This window comes from Typopeltis vanoorti, chromosome 6 (assembly GCF_054136105.1).
Source record: "Typopeltis vanoorti isolate ZY-2024b chromosome 6, IOZ_Tvanoo_1.0, whole genome shotgun sequence".
NCBI classification, from domain to species: domain Eukaryota; kingdom Metazoa; phylum Arthropoda; class Arachnida; order Uropygi; family Thelyphonidae; genus Typopeltis; species Typopeltis vanoorti.
Window position 1 is genome coordinate 22,304,809 of NC_143554.1, and position 16,338 is coordinate 22,321,146.

At 36.6% G+C, this 16,338-nt stretch overlaps 1 protein-coding gene across 1 annotated transcript in view; it reads right to left on the minus strand.

Moving 5' to 3' along the window:
- The window catches only part of LOC150105334 (tyrosine decarboxylase-like), a 311,867-nt gene that overhangs the window by 132,668 nt on the left and 162,861 nt on the right, over positions 1 to 16,338 (minus strand). Inside the window, exons 6-7 of the mRNA XM_090393931.1 lie at positions 12,816 to 12,926; positions 6,925 to 6,957 (exon numbers count right to left, since the gene is read on the minus strand). Of these exons, the coding sequence (XP_090250057.1) occupies positions 6,925 to 6,957; positions 12,816 to 12,926 (144 nt within the window). The remainder of the gene's footprint in view (positions 1 to 6,924; positions 6,958 to 12,815; positions 12,927 to 16,338) is intronic.

Sequence of the window (16,338 nt, forward strand, 5' to 3'; positions counted from 1 at the left end):
CATTGGTGTTTTGGGATACTAAAGGCATTTTGTTTATTAATTATCTTGAAAAGGGTAAAACAATGACTGGGGAATATTATTCCAATCTTTTAACCAGACTAGACAAAAAAATTGTGAGAAAAGACCCGGTTTTAAAAAAAAAAAATCATCTTTCATCAGGACAATGCACCTGCCCACAAAGGTGTTTTGGCAATGGGAAAATTAAGGGATCTGAAAAGATGCAAGGACATCCAAAAAGTGTATCAACACCAGAAATCATTGATCACTATGAATTGGTGGAACATACACCCTATTCCTCCGATTTGGCTCCCTCTGACTTCCATCTCTTTCTGAAACTAAAACTCTTCCTCACTGGTCAGCGTTTTTCTTCGAATCAAGAGGTGATTGCAGCTGTTGAGGGATATTTTGCAGATCTTAGTGAGAACCACTACAGGGACGGGATAATGGTGCTGGAGCATCGCTCGAATAAATGTATTAGTCTTAAGGGAGATTATGTTGAAAAATAAAAATAATTTTGAAATTATAAATTCAATTTTTCATTGTTAGGCCAAGAACTTTACAGACCACCCTCGTATGATTAGAACAGTAAGTAGAGTTAAAGATTCAGCCCACTGTTTGACTAACTTAAGATTGGAAATCAGTAGCATCAACTATGGGACAGAGAGGGTTATTAGGTTTAAAACTTATCCAGGATGGGAGGGGCACTTTCTGACAAAAATGCTCCCCCTCCCCTCTCCAAGGTAGCATTGATCTTTTCATTTTTGCCATTCATGCTGTCTACTTCTCTTGGAAAGATACCATATATAAATGACAGAAGGGACCGCCATGGGCTCTTCCCCACTAGCCAATTTCTATATGGAACATTTTGGAAAACATGCAATTGATGCCATTCTCAAACCTTTTATCTGGCTGAGATATACTGATAATGTTCTCTCTTTAGCCACATAGCTCAGATACATTACACACCTTCCTCTTTCCCAACAGCCAGCACACCAGAATTCAGCTGATTACAGAAAAAGAAAACAGCCTGCCTTTTCTAGATACTCTGTTGGTGGGTATTCTGTAAATATACATGAACTTTCCCTGGTGTTATGAATAATTCTTGTTAGCAGAGCTTCCAACATTTGTTCTACCCAAGATTCTCTTTCATCTGAACTCCCCTTTATTTGCTAAACCCTGATATCTAACGGTTATAATGACAAAAAGATGAACAAATTGATTGTTCCATCTCTTCACATCACTCTCAATATACAGACTATGGTAATGCTATTACTATTTCCTATATCCAGGGTACCTCAGAGAAAACAGCCAGACCTATAAAGAAATATAATCTCTACACTGCTTTCAAAACCTTATCTGAAGTTGGCTGCCCTTATCCTCGCCTAAAGATCCAATCTCTTCTGTCCCAGGTGTTTACAAGATTCCTTCTTGAAGATTATCTTATTATGGTCAAACTGGAAGATCTGCCAACATCCACCTAGAAGAACACAAATACATTAGTTACCATTACTACAGTCAGTCATGTCAAGATGACTATGCCATGGATACCTATCTGCAATTTTTTTGTGTGAGCAATTGTGTATCCATCCAGTTTCCAGATCAAACAGATGCAAGTTGAATATCTGTCCATTTTTCTGAAATTTCATTCCCAGAACTCCTGTGTTTATGCAGTTGGCAAAAAGAATATGTGAATTTGATGCAGAAGTCCTCTGGCTCGAATTGAATGCATCATGCATACTATGTGAAGCACGATGGAAAGCATTTTTTTTTTTTTTTTTACACTAATGCAAAATCAAACTACCAAGAATGAGAAGATATTCCAGTAATTTTTATCTATTTTCCATAATGACCTCTCCCACAGATGTTACCTTATACTTCCATTTTAACATTGGAAGAGTGATGGTGAACAAATAATCTCTTTCTATCACCACTACCCTACTTATTGGAGGCATGAGGTGATCATTGCCATGTTTCATCTCTGCAGTAGGGTTTCTAGTTTTCTGTCCCCTTCCTTTCATTCTACATACAGTGCAGGTGGAAGCCTTCCTGTTCATGCTCCCCCCCACACGGCACCTCCTCTAAATGATGAGACAGCAATAGAGATGTTTCTGCCGGCCAGCTAATACATAAGATAAAACCTGTTGGCAACAACTTTGGGAGGCTTCTGATCGACAGGCAAATCTACTTACATAGTCAGGTTGTGCTTAGAGAGGGAGAGTCCAAGTATATCAGCTTGTAGGGGAAAGAAACTGTCTAATCCCAGCTTGGAGTTTAGAGATTTCCTATGTAGGAGTAGTGACCTTGATTCCTTTGATCCTACTGAATGTTTCACTCACTACCATGATAGACATAAAAAACTTTTAGTTACTGCAGTTAAAAATAATCTCCCTCACAAATCGCAAAAAAACATCAAATTCCATGTAAACAAAATTTCCAGATTGACTTTAAAAACATTCAAGGACTTGATTCTGATATCCATGATATGCACAACAAATAGACAGCCAAACCTAATGTTATCCATCACTGAAAAACATCTAGTTTGGATGTCGGTAGAATATCACACATTTATCAGATGTAATATTCTCATGTGAAAGATTGTTAGAGACATGAGATCCCCTTCATATGATTTGATTTGGCTCAAGATTTCTTTACCTCACTTTTGTTATCATTTACTTCCTCAACCACTCTCCTATCTGATGACTTAACATGCTCGCTGCCAACTATGAGTATACTTGTAGTTGATTATGAGCTTCACAAGTCAACTACGAATATACTCTTATGTCAATTACCACCAGCAACGAGATTACTCGTACTGACCTTGAAGAAGTGAAAATGCTTGGTGTGTGGAGCACAGCAGCAAACGTGTGTACACTCGTAGTTGGTATATGAGCCTCACAAGCCAACTACGAATATACTCGTATGACGCTTACTGCCAGCCATGAGATTACTCGTACTGACCTTGAAGAAGTGAAAGTGCTTGGCCGAGGAGCGTGGCAGCAAATGTGTTAATGAATCTATTTGGCTATGTCTTTACATATATTCAACTTCAGTGATAATTCAAATTCAGTCTAATCACTCTGCCAGTCACTATCTTCCTTGTTTTCATGTTCTACAATTCAGACTGGCTTACTTTCTTCAACTTTGCAAACCAAGCTGGAAGTGAAGCCGAACTGTTTTCTGTCAATAATGATTTAAGAACCTGTTAACCAGCCCAACCCATCGCAATCCCAGGTATCATTCTCCAACACCTTGGACCTATTATTAACTAGCTCTTCCTCCAAATATTGTTGATATCCTTTTTATGAAATGTACTTACTGACATTCAAACCAGATATTTTTCATTGATGAATAACATTCGATTTGACTGTTTGTAGGTGGTTGTGCATGTCATTGGATGTTAGAATTGAGTCTCTGGATTTTGGTAAAGTCAATCTGGAAATTCTGTTTATGTGGAATTCTGATTTTTTTGCAATTTGTGAGGGAGATTCTTGACATGGAGTGAGTGTCGTTATCTTCCACTCCAACTATCACTTTTATCCAAACCCTGCAGTCTATAACAGCCCCCAACACAAAATCCAAAACAGATTTTGTAAAGGTAAAATGTACTGAGCTTGTCTTCTGCTTAAATGGCTGTTGAGTACTTCCAGTTCCTTGTCCAGCTGTAGGAAGCTGTTTCTGTGCTTCCACTTTTCCACCTCTCGCCTTCTCATGTTACAGCAGTATCTCTAAATATAAGGAAAACATCTTGACATCAGTTTTTTTCTGCCTTTTGTACCGACAACCAAGGCAAAAACCATTTTATGCTTCCTTGCATCTCTCATCAGAAAAACATTCAATAGCCTTGATACTATTAATTCTCCTGGTCCTGATATATAAAAAAAAAGCTTGTGCTTCATCTTGTATCACCTATTCAAAATGTCACACTTATCCAGCATCATTAGTTTCAAAGCAAGCTTCCAACCAGCACATTCCTTGTCCCCCCCCCAAAAAAAATTCAATTGTTCTAATAAAGATACTCTTGAAAATTATGGGGGAGAAAAATGGGTCAAACTACTTCACTACTTTGAAACTCACCTGAGTTACTTAGCAATCATAAAAATGGATTCTGCAAGTATTGCTCCAAAGCGGATCTCCTACTTATGTCTAAAATGAATCGTCTTACTCATTCTCCCTCCTAGGTAGCAGACCTTATGGCCTCTCATTAACCTATCCTCTAACAACAGAATCTCTATACACTGGTCTCAACTCAACATTGCCATATCTCGGCAACAGAGTGACAACCTTTCTCACTATACTGTTATCTTTCACTCTTCTTATTATTAAGATCTAACCTCCATGGAGTCAAAGACTGATCATGGGAGGTACACACTATTGCACACAATGCTCATCCAACCATGCCTTAAACTGATTCAATGTGTCAACATTTACAACACACTCAGTCAATGCATTTCATTCACCAACCAATCTCCATGCAAAATACCCCCTCCTCACTCCTCTACTCACGCCCTCCTACACAGTTTCCAGCAATGGCCTATTGTTCTATCCTCTCCCTCCCATTCTATTAAAAATCTCTTCCATGTCAACCTGATAACCCCTGACTAGTTTAATGTCTCAATCATAACCCCCCATCCACATGAGGCTCTACAACTTACATTCTCTCAATCTGCCCTACTCCACATTCCAAAGACCACTGACCACTTTTGTGAATCTTCTCTGGACCCTTTCCAACATGTCCTCGTCACCATGAAAACCCAGCAACCATATCTATGCACAACAGTCCATATGAGACCTGATCAAGGCCTTATACAATGGCATCACAACCTCTCTATTTCTGCATGCCAGGGTCCATTGCATCATTGCTATTATCTGATGCAATGTCTTCAAAACTTGAAATTCAGGGGCCACATTGCACAAGTCTTTGTCTATCATCACTCCTATATCTCTCATACTTTCTTTATAGTTTTTCCACCAAGTGTATACTTTGCATCCCATTGTTGCTTACAAAATCTCAAAACCTTACACTTTGCAAAACATTGAACTGACAGTTCCACTTACCTACCCCTTCAATTGAAGCTCTCCTGTAAGGCCATAACATCTGCTTGATTCCGAACTGCTCTCCCCAATTTTCCATCATATGCAAACAGATGCATATCACTAGTTAAACCCATCCCAATATCATTAACACACAAATTGAACAACAATGGTCCCAAAACTGATCTCTGCAGTACACCACTAGCGACCTTCCTCTTTCAGGATACTGCACCCCCCCCCATATATAACTTTTTGATACCTATCCAATCTCATCTGTTTCAATTTATTGAATAGCTTGTCATGTGGCAGTCTATCAAAAGCTTTTGCAAAATTCAAGTACACCACTGTATATGCATCTTCCTTGTCCAAGGTATTTGTCAGCTTGTTATAATACATAAGTTATTAAAACGTGATCTCCCTTTAACAAACCCATGCTGATGACCACAGAGAATATTACTACTGTTATCAACCCAGTTCTGTATCCTACTTCTCACCAATCAATCCACAAACTTTCACCACAATTCCAAATATACAGATTGGCCTATAATTTGAAGCTACAGCCTTATCACCACCTTTATGCAGTGGAACAATTTTATCCTCCCTTTAAACTTGTGCTGTTGTAAGAATTTTTAAACAGGCATGCCAATGTTACTGCAATTTCCTGGAACAATCCCTTAAGATGCATGGTGATATATCATCAAATCCTATTGCCTTTTATGAGAAAATAAAATGTTTTGAAGAGAAAGGATTATGTAAATCTTCAGAAATAGCTGAAAGCACTAATACTGAATGCAGGAATAGGCAAGGAAAAGATCAATGTTGTAGAAAGTTTTTTTTAACTTGGGTATATTATGTATTCAAGATACCAAGTAATTTTATATAAACTTGGTTTTTAATCCTATTTCCCAAGTAAGCAAACAAAGATCAATGGTCAAGAAATAATTATAAGCAGCAATGTCTGAATGGCAAGATTGTAACAATGAAGTGGTCACTGACAGATGCCAAAAAGTTATAGTTTCCATTAGCCCTTGACAAGTTGCAGGATTACTTTGCACACATTTGGCCAAGATCCAAAAGAAGAACAGTAAGGTAGTGTCAGTTTTCTAGAACATTGAGTATGAAGATAGATGGAAGAATGCCATCTACAAAGCCTGAGAGGGAAGGTGTTATGACATATATAATGTCAAAATTTTTGCATCACTTTATTATTATTTGACATCTCCAGGGAGACCAAGAACTTATCAAGGGAGAGCGCTTGCTCTACAACTCAGTCTCCACCATTCAATCACCAACTGACTGCAACTACACCAATGCCATCTACCACTGACCACCACTGGTATTTCCACAGACAATCACAAACATCCATGCCCACAGCTGGATTCAAACCCAATTCGAACCAAATGCAAGAAGATATTTGTCATAAATTAGAAAGAGAAAGGACCAACCATGGAAATCATATAAAGAAGGTTTGAGTTGGTAGATTGCTACTTAGAGTGAAGTGAGAGACATGGGTTAAAAAAAAAATTGACTACCTTGCTGATTTGATATTGAGGACTTTCTGTAATAATTGACTCCATGTTATAATGATATGTAACAACAGTATTAATATTAACGAGAGCTCTTTAAAAATTCTTGCAACTTATTTACAAGAGTAGTGTTTAGCAAAGTTCTCAACTGTTTAATCTACACTATATTAATAGTTTGAAATTTACTAATATCAAAGTGCCGACTTTGCATTAATCTTAAGATTAATAAAAACTTTGAGGTGTTAAAAAATTCCACTGAAAAATATACATATTCCATTTAAATAGTTACTTTTTTCCAGCTTGTTTTTACCATGCTTTGCTATAAATGAATTATCTCAAAAGTAAAACATGCAAGTGATTTACTTACAAAGAAAGGGATTAGGCCCATTGATCTGTCTTCCTGAAGGGGGAAAAATAAAAAAAAATTGAGAGCATAAATTTAAATTTCATATTCTTTACAATTGCAACTATAATATTAAAATGATTCCATTTCTCAAAATCTGCTTCGGTTATTAAGATTGCTCATGTATTTTAACTACTAGCTAATAATAATTAATGCAAAATAACAACATTATAATCTGACAAGTGATGAAAATGACACTGCTTGGATAATACAGATAAGTGAGAGATAGAAGTCAGAATTAAAAAGGATATTGGAAAAGCAGTGCAGTGGCTCTCTCACCATAGCTTACACATAATGATGTAGAAAAGCATGTATATTGCTCTTCCCTCTTTTTTTTAAATCTTTCATTCAGTTAATCAACATGTCCTATACATGTAATAACAAATTTTACGACTAACAGCATTACATCTGACTTCCTAATATCCAAACCTTTCTAACTGAACTATCATCTGAGTCTGAAATTGATACTGAAGCAATTTGGAATTTTTCCATCTTCCAAATATTGAACCACCAACTACTTATTACTCATTTGTAAAATGGATTCCCTCACCTGAAATTGAGAGGGTTAGATATGTAATAACTAAACTTTTACTGCACTCAACACAAATAGGTTGGGGGGGGGGAAGAACGACTATCACAACAGAAAAAGTAACATGACATCTACAGCAAAGGACTAAGATGTTATCTGGGATAAAGAGCAGTCTCCACAATTACCTAGCCTTTGCATTTTTGTATGATCAAATTTCTAGCCTTAGTTCAGATACGTTATTATGACCTCCTGAATAAATGTCTCACCTTCACTGCCAAACATAAAATTCTTTTACATCAAAATACTGAAAAAAAATGAGAAAAGTTTAAGGGGTACTTCCCAAAATTGGGAAAATTTTGGGAAGTCTCTCCCCTAAGTAACACTCCTCATTTCTGTTTCTTATAATGAGTTCAAAGAAATAAATTAAAACAATTACAATAGTTTTAGACGGAGTTATTGTCCAACAGTTGATAGCATATATTGTCACATGCTAGAAATTTAAGTGTCGTTCTTATCTCTCCTTGAACTGTATTGAAAATGGCTAAGAAATCTGGCCAAAAATTCTGAAAATAAATACCATAAAATTCACCATACAATTCTACCAATTCAAATATAATTATAAAATTCACCATAAAAGAATTTTATTGCGAATTTTATGTGGTTCTGTCTTTCTTGGATATCTAGCTCTGAAAAAGAGAATCCTTCACAGCACATTCGAAACTAAAACTAACCACATCAGAAATCCAAATTAGCACAACAATGTTTTGATATTCTATGACTATAGGACCTTTTGCATTTTACATTCAGAGACATTTATGTAAAGATGACTGACCATTAAATCCCTCATGCATTTTTCAAGTAAGAGAAATGCCTGGCTATCTACTGAACAGAATATTATTTATATCTGACTAACATTTTCTAAAAATGTGAACTTTTAGGTATTCACCAAATGCAGTGATATGTTATTATCATTAATAGGTTATTACAAAATATATGTCATCTTTCATTTCTCAAGTCATTACCTAACATCTGATGCTCTATTATAGCATTTCAAGTTTTAGTTTAATTCTTGAATTCTAACATCGTTGCTTCCGAATTGAAAGTGTGATTAATCTTCTGGGAAACAGTTATGGGAACCAATTGGATAGCATCTCTAAACTAGGATGTTTGTTCGAATGTCAATTTCTTTAATGTTTTATGGCTCAAGAACAACTAGTCATACTGCACCAGAAAGATATCACTGTACAATGCAAAAATTACTTGTTAAGTAAAAAGCTGAGTATAGATAACTATGTATAAAAGGTAAGTAAAAATAATGTATGAAAGCAAGTGTAAAAAGGTGTATAAAAGGCAGGAGTAAATATAGGCATGTGCCAGGGAGTTGGCATCTGCTGTGACATATTTTTTTAAATACGAGTCTTGCACTGGTTGAGTTCCAAATGAGTGAAATGAGGACAAGATCATGCCACTTCATAATGGAGGTGATAGAACTCAAGCATCAAATTTTAGGCCTATCTGTGTGTGTGTGTGTGTGTGTGTGTGTGTGTGTGTGTGTGTGTGTCAGTTGGAGAGGCTGATGAGAACCAGTATCCAGAATTGGGTTGACAACAATGGTATTATCATCGATGGACAACATGGATTTGCTAAAGGGAGATTATGTTTCAGTAACATACATACTTACAATAAAGTGGCAGCCTCATTGGACACAGGAGAGGGATACACAGATTTTGCAAAGGCTTTTAATAGATTACTGCATGATAAGTTTATAGTCAAACTAGAGTGGATAAGTGTTTAATTTTTACGGTATATATCAGAACACAGAATTATAAGTAAATATTTATTTATTGACTTATTGCTGATATTTAGGCGGTGTTATAACCATCTTCAGAGCACAAGAAAAGTTTGTTACAGTATGCGAGACTACAAGAGATGGGACAGCTATGGGCTCCCCCCCCCCTTTCTCTCCCTTTAGCCAACTTCTACATAGAACACTAGGAAAAACTAGCTATCAATACAGCCACTCTCAAACCAACACTTTGGCTATGCTATGTTGATGATGTGCTTGCTATTTGGCCACATGAATTTTTGCAAACATTTAAATGTCTTAAACTAAACTGCAGGGTTCTGGTAAGACTCTTGATGTTATGTTTGATCAGTTTTAAGAGGGATGTAGACAGTGAGAGATTTTGATATTTTCCAAAATGTAAAGAAATACAGCAATGATTTCCAAAAGGATGACAAAACAGATCATAAATGTAGTGTCTTCAAAAGACATTTTTAAATGTAATTGTGTCAACTGTTGAGCAGTTCTCTCTAGGATTTGTTAAGTTCAGAGAATTAGAAGAGACTGCAAAATTCATTGTTTCCAGACACTATAAAACTGGATGAATTAAACTTGCAGATGTTTGTGGTTAAAAACATGGATGATTTTGAAATGCAGTTGATTGATTTTCGAAGTAGCTCAATTCGAAGACAGAAATTTGTTGACCTCAGAGTTGACTTGGAAAATATTGAAAAGGAGTGAGTAGAGATGGAGTAACAGAGAGAAGTGCAAAAAACAAGGTACTAAGGACTTGGAATACTATTTCAGAAACTTTTGTATGCTTAGAAAGTCTTGCAACAGCATTACTATCCATTTTTGCAACTACATATTCTTGTGAATCATTTTTCTCAGTGATGAACTTTGTTAAGTGTCATAATAGGAGTAGCCATACAGATGAAGCTAGCAGTGCATGCATATATCTGAAGGTTACAAAATATAAACTTGATATGATAGAGACCTACAAGTTGGTAAGAGGTTGTTATAAGATCAATGGTGGAGAAGTTCTACAGAGAATAGTGGGAGATCAGGGAAGAACCAGAGGTCATCCCTGGAAACTGTATAAAGAGGGCATGAGTAGGGGAGTGAGAGGCAGGTTTTTTTCGTGCAGAGTTGCGAATAATTGGAATGCCTTGCCTGAGAATGTGGTGTCTGCAAGGAGTTTGAGTGTGTTTAAGACACGGTATGATGAACTGTGTGTGATAAAAGGACTCCCAGATGAGTCTTTGACTCCATGAGGTCTTGGGGTAATAATAATATAAATTATCTGTCATCAGTGATGCAGCATAAATCTCATTGATGCTAAATAAATAAAATGTCCACTATTTTTCATTCTCTAGTTTTGATTTGATGTTTTCTGTTAAAAAATGATAAAGATTAACTTCTGCTTAATATATTATGTGGGTAAAATAACATTTTATTTTATCTGTAATATTTAGGATTACTCTTAACCGATTAAAGAATTAATAAAAGAATATTTAATTTTATTTACTTTTATTATGCTTTAGTCAAGTAAAACAATTATGAGATTGTGCACTGTAATATATTGAAAAAACTCATGTCTGATCTTTATAGAAAAAGAATTATTCAGAATTATTGTTTACTCTTTTGCTGATGTTAAAAATTGCATCTTTAAATTGTGTTGCTATATACGGCAGCTAGAATTATGCTTAAAGGCAAATAAAAAAATATCCAGGCTATCAACAGTGTAGAAGGACTTTATAGTAAAAATTCAGTCACTAATTTTTACATTCATTCAATCTTACGACTTAAAATAACCACTCTTACAATATTCTTTGATTTTACCGCTCGTGTGATTTCTGATTATTTGAAAAAGGTTCTCTCAATACTTAAGACACCAAATAATAATATTATTACGTGATCCCTCCAGCGAGTCAAAAAGACTCATCGAGGGAGGGCAGAAATGCTCTCTGCCTCCACCAATCAATCCATCAACTACAAACTAACTGCAACTACCAGCATCATCTACACCAATGCCATCTACCACCCACCACCACCACCACTAGTATTTTCACAGACAATCACAAACATCCATGCCCATAGTTGGATTTGAACACCTACAGCCTTTTGGTGGGAGAGCAGATATGCTAACTACTCGGCCAACCAGGCCAGCATTACGTTCCCAAAATTTCAGTTGGCATGTAATAAAATTTTGCATAAAGGATTTGGCAATTTTTGCATGCACACTTAAAAAGGTTGTCCACCCTTGACCTAGAGGATTACTACATTATTAAGAATGCTGATCAGCAGAAATAAAAGGGTGGTTGTTTCATTGTATAAAGTTTTGAACATGCATCTGAATTACTGTGCTCAGATCTGGTCATTAGGATGAAGTAACCTTGGAGAGGGTTTGCAAACTCTGCAGTTTACATGTCCTCAGTCTATGGTGGACAGAATATGTGGTGTGTAGGGAGGGATGTTTGGGGGGATATAATTGAATAAAAATTTTGCATAAAGGATTTGGCAATTTTTGCATGCACACTTAAAAAGGTTGTCCACCCTTGACCTAGAGGATTACTACATTATTAAGAATGCTGATCAGCAGAAATAAAAGGGTGGTTGTTTCATTGTATAAAGTTTTGAACATGCATCTGAATTACTGTGCTCAGATCTGGTCATTAGGATGAAGTAACCTTGGAGAGGGTTTGCAAACTCTGCAGTTTACATGTCCTCAGTCTATGGTGGACAGAATATGTGGTGTGTAGGGAGGGATGTTTGGGGGGATATAATTGAGACATTTAAGCTGTCAAGAGGCCATTGATACTGGTAGATTCTTTGTGTAGTAGAAGGAACAAGGGACCATTCCCTGGAAGTAGTAGAATGAAGTGAGAAAGCAAGAAGTTCTTTTTTTGCATGGAGACTGTGGAATTCTTTGCTAAAGAGAATGGTTAGAGTAAGACAGTGAATGAGAGTAAGGAGTTGTATGATATCTAAGGTGGGTCCTCCCATGATGAATTGATTTCATGGAGGTCCAGAATAATAAAAACTGACTATATTCAGAGTAGATCAATGGAAATATGAAGGTCTTACTGAAATTTTTACACAGCGACTCTACAATGAGCAACTAGATATCCTATGAGATTTGCAAACATTTAATTACTAGATGGAACCAGGAGCACTGCTTCAATTTGGGATATCATTAAACATTGTTTTTAAAGAAGTTCCATAGAAGAATGAAAAAAACTGTGCAAATGACAATCAAACAGAATAATTAAAGATAATTTTATATAATTGACCACCTGCTTATTCCTAATGGATTCCAAAACATTTTCTTTAATGGATTTAACTGATTTGACTAATGCAATATTAGTTGCAGTATCTTTTTCTTTTTTTTAATTAAAATTACTACTCTAGAAGAAATAAATACCTATAAGGCAGCATTAAAAAAAAATACATCCGAAAACTTCCTAACCAACTGTTTTCTATAATACTTAAAAAAAAAAAAAAAAAAAAAAAAAAGTAAAGTTGATTCTAAAGAAATCTTACCTCCATGGCTTTAGCTAATGTAGTACCTCTTAGTTGAAATCTGTCATCAGTATCCAGAATCCTTAGCTTCACAAAGCCAATCATAGCAGCCTTCTCAACACAAGAATGAGCCTAGAGATGCATATCACAAATTTCATATGTAAAAAGAATGCAAATGAGCTAGGATGAAAATATTGTACTTCATTTCAGACATAATAATTATAAGCATAGTCACTTTAACACATAGTAAATGAGAATTATAGCAGGAACGCTTGTATTAGAATTTTAATGGCATAAACTTCATGTTATAGAAATTACAGACTTTGGCACTGTTGTTATTATTATGTGGCACCCCCAAGGAGCCCAAAGACTCATCGAGGGAGGGCACCTGCTCTACAACTCTCCATCTCCACCACTTAAATCCACCAACTACACCAATGCCATCTACTGCCCATCACCACTAGTAGTTTCACAGACAATCCCAAACATCCATGCCTATGGCAGGTTCGAACTTTCAGCCTTTGGGCTGGAGAGCGGATATGCTAACCACTCGGCTGGCCATGATACGTCAGAAACAGATGATTACCAACTGAGAAAAATGAGCAGTGTGATAAAGGGTGTGGAAAACTAGCAGCATGTGAATGAGAATATAAAATGAGTAAAGGCATGAGGAATATAAAATGAGTAGTAGGTTTGAAAGGTGGTATAGTTTTGCAGGATGATGTAGACTGGGTGGATGAATGTGATGAGAGAGAGGGGAGAGATAGAGAGTAGGTGGCTTGCAGAGAGAGAGAGAGAGAGAGAGATGCATTGAAAGAGGAACTGGAATGTATGATGAATGAGTTAAACATGAAAGAGATTAGGAGACAAATGTGAAGCAAAGGAGTAGGAGTGAGAGAGAGAAAGAGTTATTGGAATAATAGAAGGGGGAGAGAATAGGAGAACCAATAGAAGAGAGGAAGACAAGACAATGCATGAACCAGGAATGGAGAGATGATAGGATGGAAGTTAAGTGGAAGAACAAATAGAAAGTATCAGAGGGAAGAGAGAGAGATGCAGGCAGTGGTGAGCCATGAAAATTTTAACAAAGAGCTCACATCGTCGAGCAAAAAAGGCCTAACTTAGCCCTTATAATACTTATATTGCGACTTTGTAGAGCTTCTGACAGATATAATAATTCCCATATGATATCAATCATTAACGCTAGATCTTTTAAAAATTCCAAATTGAAAAGTCTGTTTAAAACACTCTTATATTTATCATTCAATGCAAAATGCTTGCATAAAGCTGGGTAATTTCTCCACAAAGCAAGAGCCGTTCGTAAACTGCAAGCTACCCATCGTGGTCCAAACACATGGCCGATCTTTAAAATTTCGATACCAAGGTCTTTTGCAATCGTATTTAATTCTCGTTGAATTTTTGTTGATTGATAATAAAAAGCATATAATTTATCCATAAATATTTCAAAATGATTTATTTCTTTAATGTGTTTTATCGAATCATCTAATGCTAAGTGTAAACGATGAGCGCAATGCTAAATCACAATGTTGGGAAATTTTTGTAGAAGTTTGATTGCAACACCCAATTTGTTTCCTAACATTACACCAGATCCATCAGAATGAAATGCAATGAAATGATTTTTATATAGTTATCAGAAAATTCATATGAATTTAAAGTAGCAATTATAGTAGCATGTATACGTTCCACGGTGATATTTTCTAGTTCTACAAGATTATTAAACAAGAAGAACAAGGGACTCGCAAATTTGAGAAAAATGTAACAAAGGGCTCTCGTGAGCCCCTTATAGCTCACCACTAGATGCAGATGAGCAAAAAAGGAATCAACAGTAGTAAGAGGTATGATGTATGTGGAGCTTCGATGTACTGTGCAAGATAGAATACCAGAGTGTTTGGCTGGAGGAACGATAGTGCACTATGGCAATTAAGTGAGGCGAAAGAGTGGATGAGATGATCGTGATGGAGGGCACAGATGACTGAGAGGCAGTGTTAATTGGGTGGTGAGAGATCCAAGGTTCATGTTTGAGATTGCACAGAAGAATAGTATGTTGTGCATTCAGAGCCACGAAGGAAAGCAACATTAATGAATGCTATGTTACCAGAATAGCAGAAAGAGGCTTGGATTACATGGATACTTGGAGAGTAATGCAGATCAGAAAGGGACAGCTTGCATTTGAATGAGGAAGGTTGTAGGCATCTGGAAAGAATGCTGTTCTTCAGACAAGTCAGAAACCAGAATTATTAGGGTAGATGTTAGCAGGGGATGACCTCTTGCGGGGAAGAGTCACTTGGGAGAAGGGGAAATACATCATGTAATGCAGAAGCTAGTGGGATCTGGAGGGAATAATGATGGGTATAGGGAACAGTGACAATGAGTTTATGATTCTTTATACTAATGCCAAGAGGATCTGGAATACAGGAGATCAACTGGTGGCACTGATTGCATCAGGATGTCCAAAGATTATTGAGAACTCTGAGATATGGTTGATAGAAGATGATATACTGACAGGAATAAAAGTGGTATGGTATAGAGTTTTTCAATGAGATAGGAAGGACAAACTCAAGGTGGAAAACTGCTTATGATAAGTGGAGTTGTGTCCTCTCAAAGTAGAGGATTTGGAGGACAATGGCACTAATAGTTTTGAGGACAAATGGTGTGAGATAAAGGTGGGCAAAGACAGGACATTTAGTGGGGTGTTGCTATAAGCCAGGGAGCATAGAAGGTGAGAAGCAGAAAATGTTTAAAGCAATTGAGCTTGGTGATTGCAAAAAGAATGATCATTATAGGAGATTTTAACTACAGCATAAATTGGGAGCAGGAAAGTGTATAGGTAGTAAGGGAACTGAATTTCTGGAATTCTTGAGGGACAAATGTCTTAGATATGTAGTAGAAGAAATATGAGATTCAAGAGTTTTGGATTTGGTCATTGCATCAGAAGATCTTATTGCAACTGAGATGGCATCACTGTCCACCAGTTTGAGAGAGTGACTATGTGGTTTTAACTTGGAAGATGAATAGACATGCTAGAGTTTCTAAAAGAAATCTAAAAGGAATGTATGTGAAAATATAAAGGAAGGTGGTTATAATAAGCTAATCACACGGCTTCGAGATGGTTCCTTATCTTTTGCTCTTTATAGAAAACACACACACAAACACACATGGAGTATTCGCAGTCACACCATCATCCAGCTCAACAGTATGGTATCCTAAACACACTCACTTACAGAGCTAGCGCTATTTGTTCCAATGACAATGCTCTTAGGCTGCTTGGAAGGATAAAAGAGAATAGTGTGACAGGAAGGGTAGTCAGTATGTTGCCTGGGTATGACTGTGGTGAAATGAGGCGGAGAGCAAGGATTATGAATGATATGCTAGCTGAAATGTGCGAGGAGATGGGAGTAGTTTGTTAATGTGTGCAATGAGTTTGAGGGACGAAGTGAGCTGTATGGGAGCAATGGACTGCATTTGAGTGGTTATGGTGTGAGTCATGTGGAAAGACTGCTGCTGGAAGGTAGAGAAGTGAATA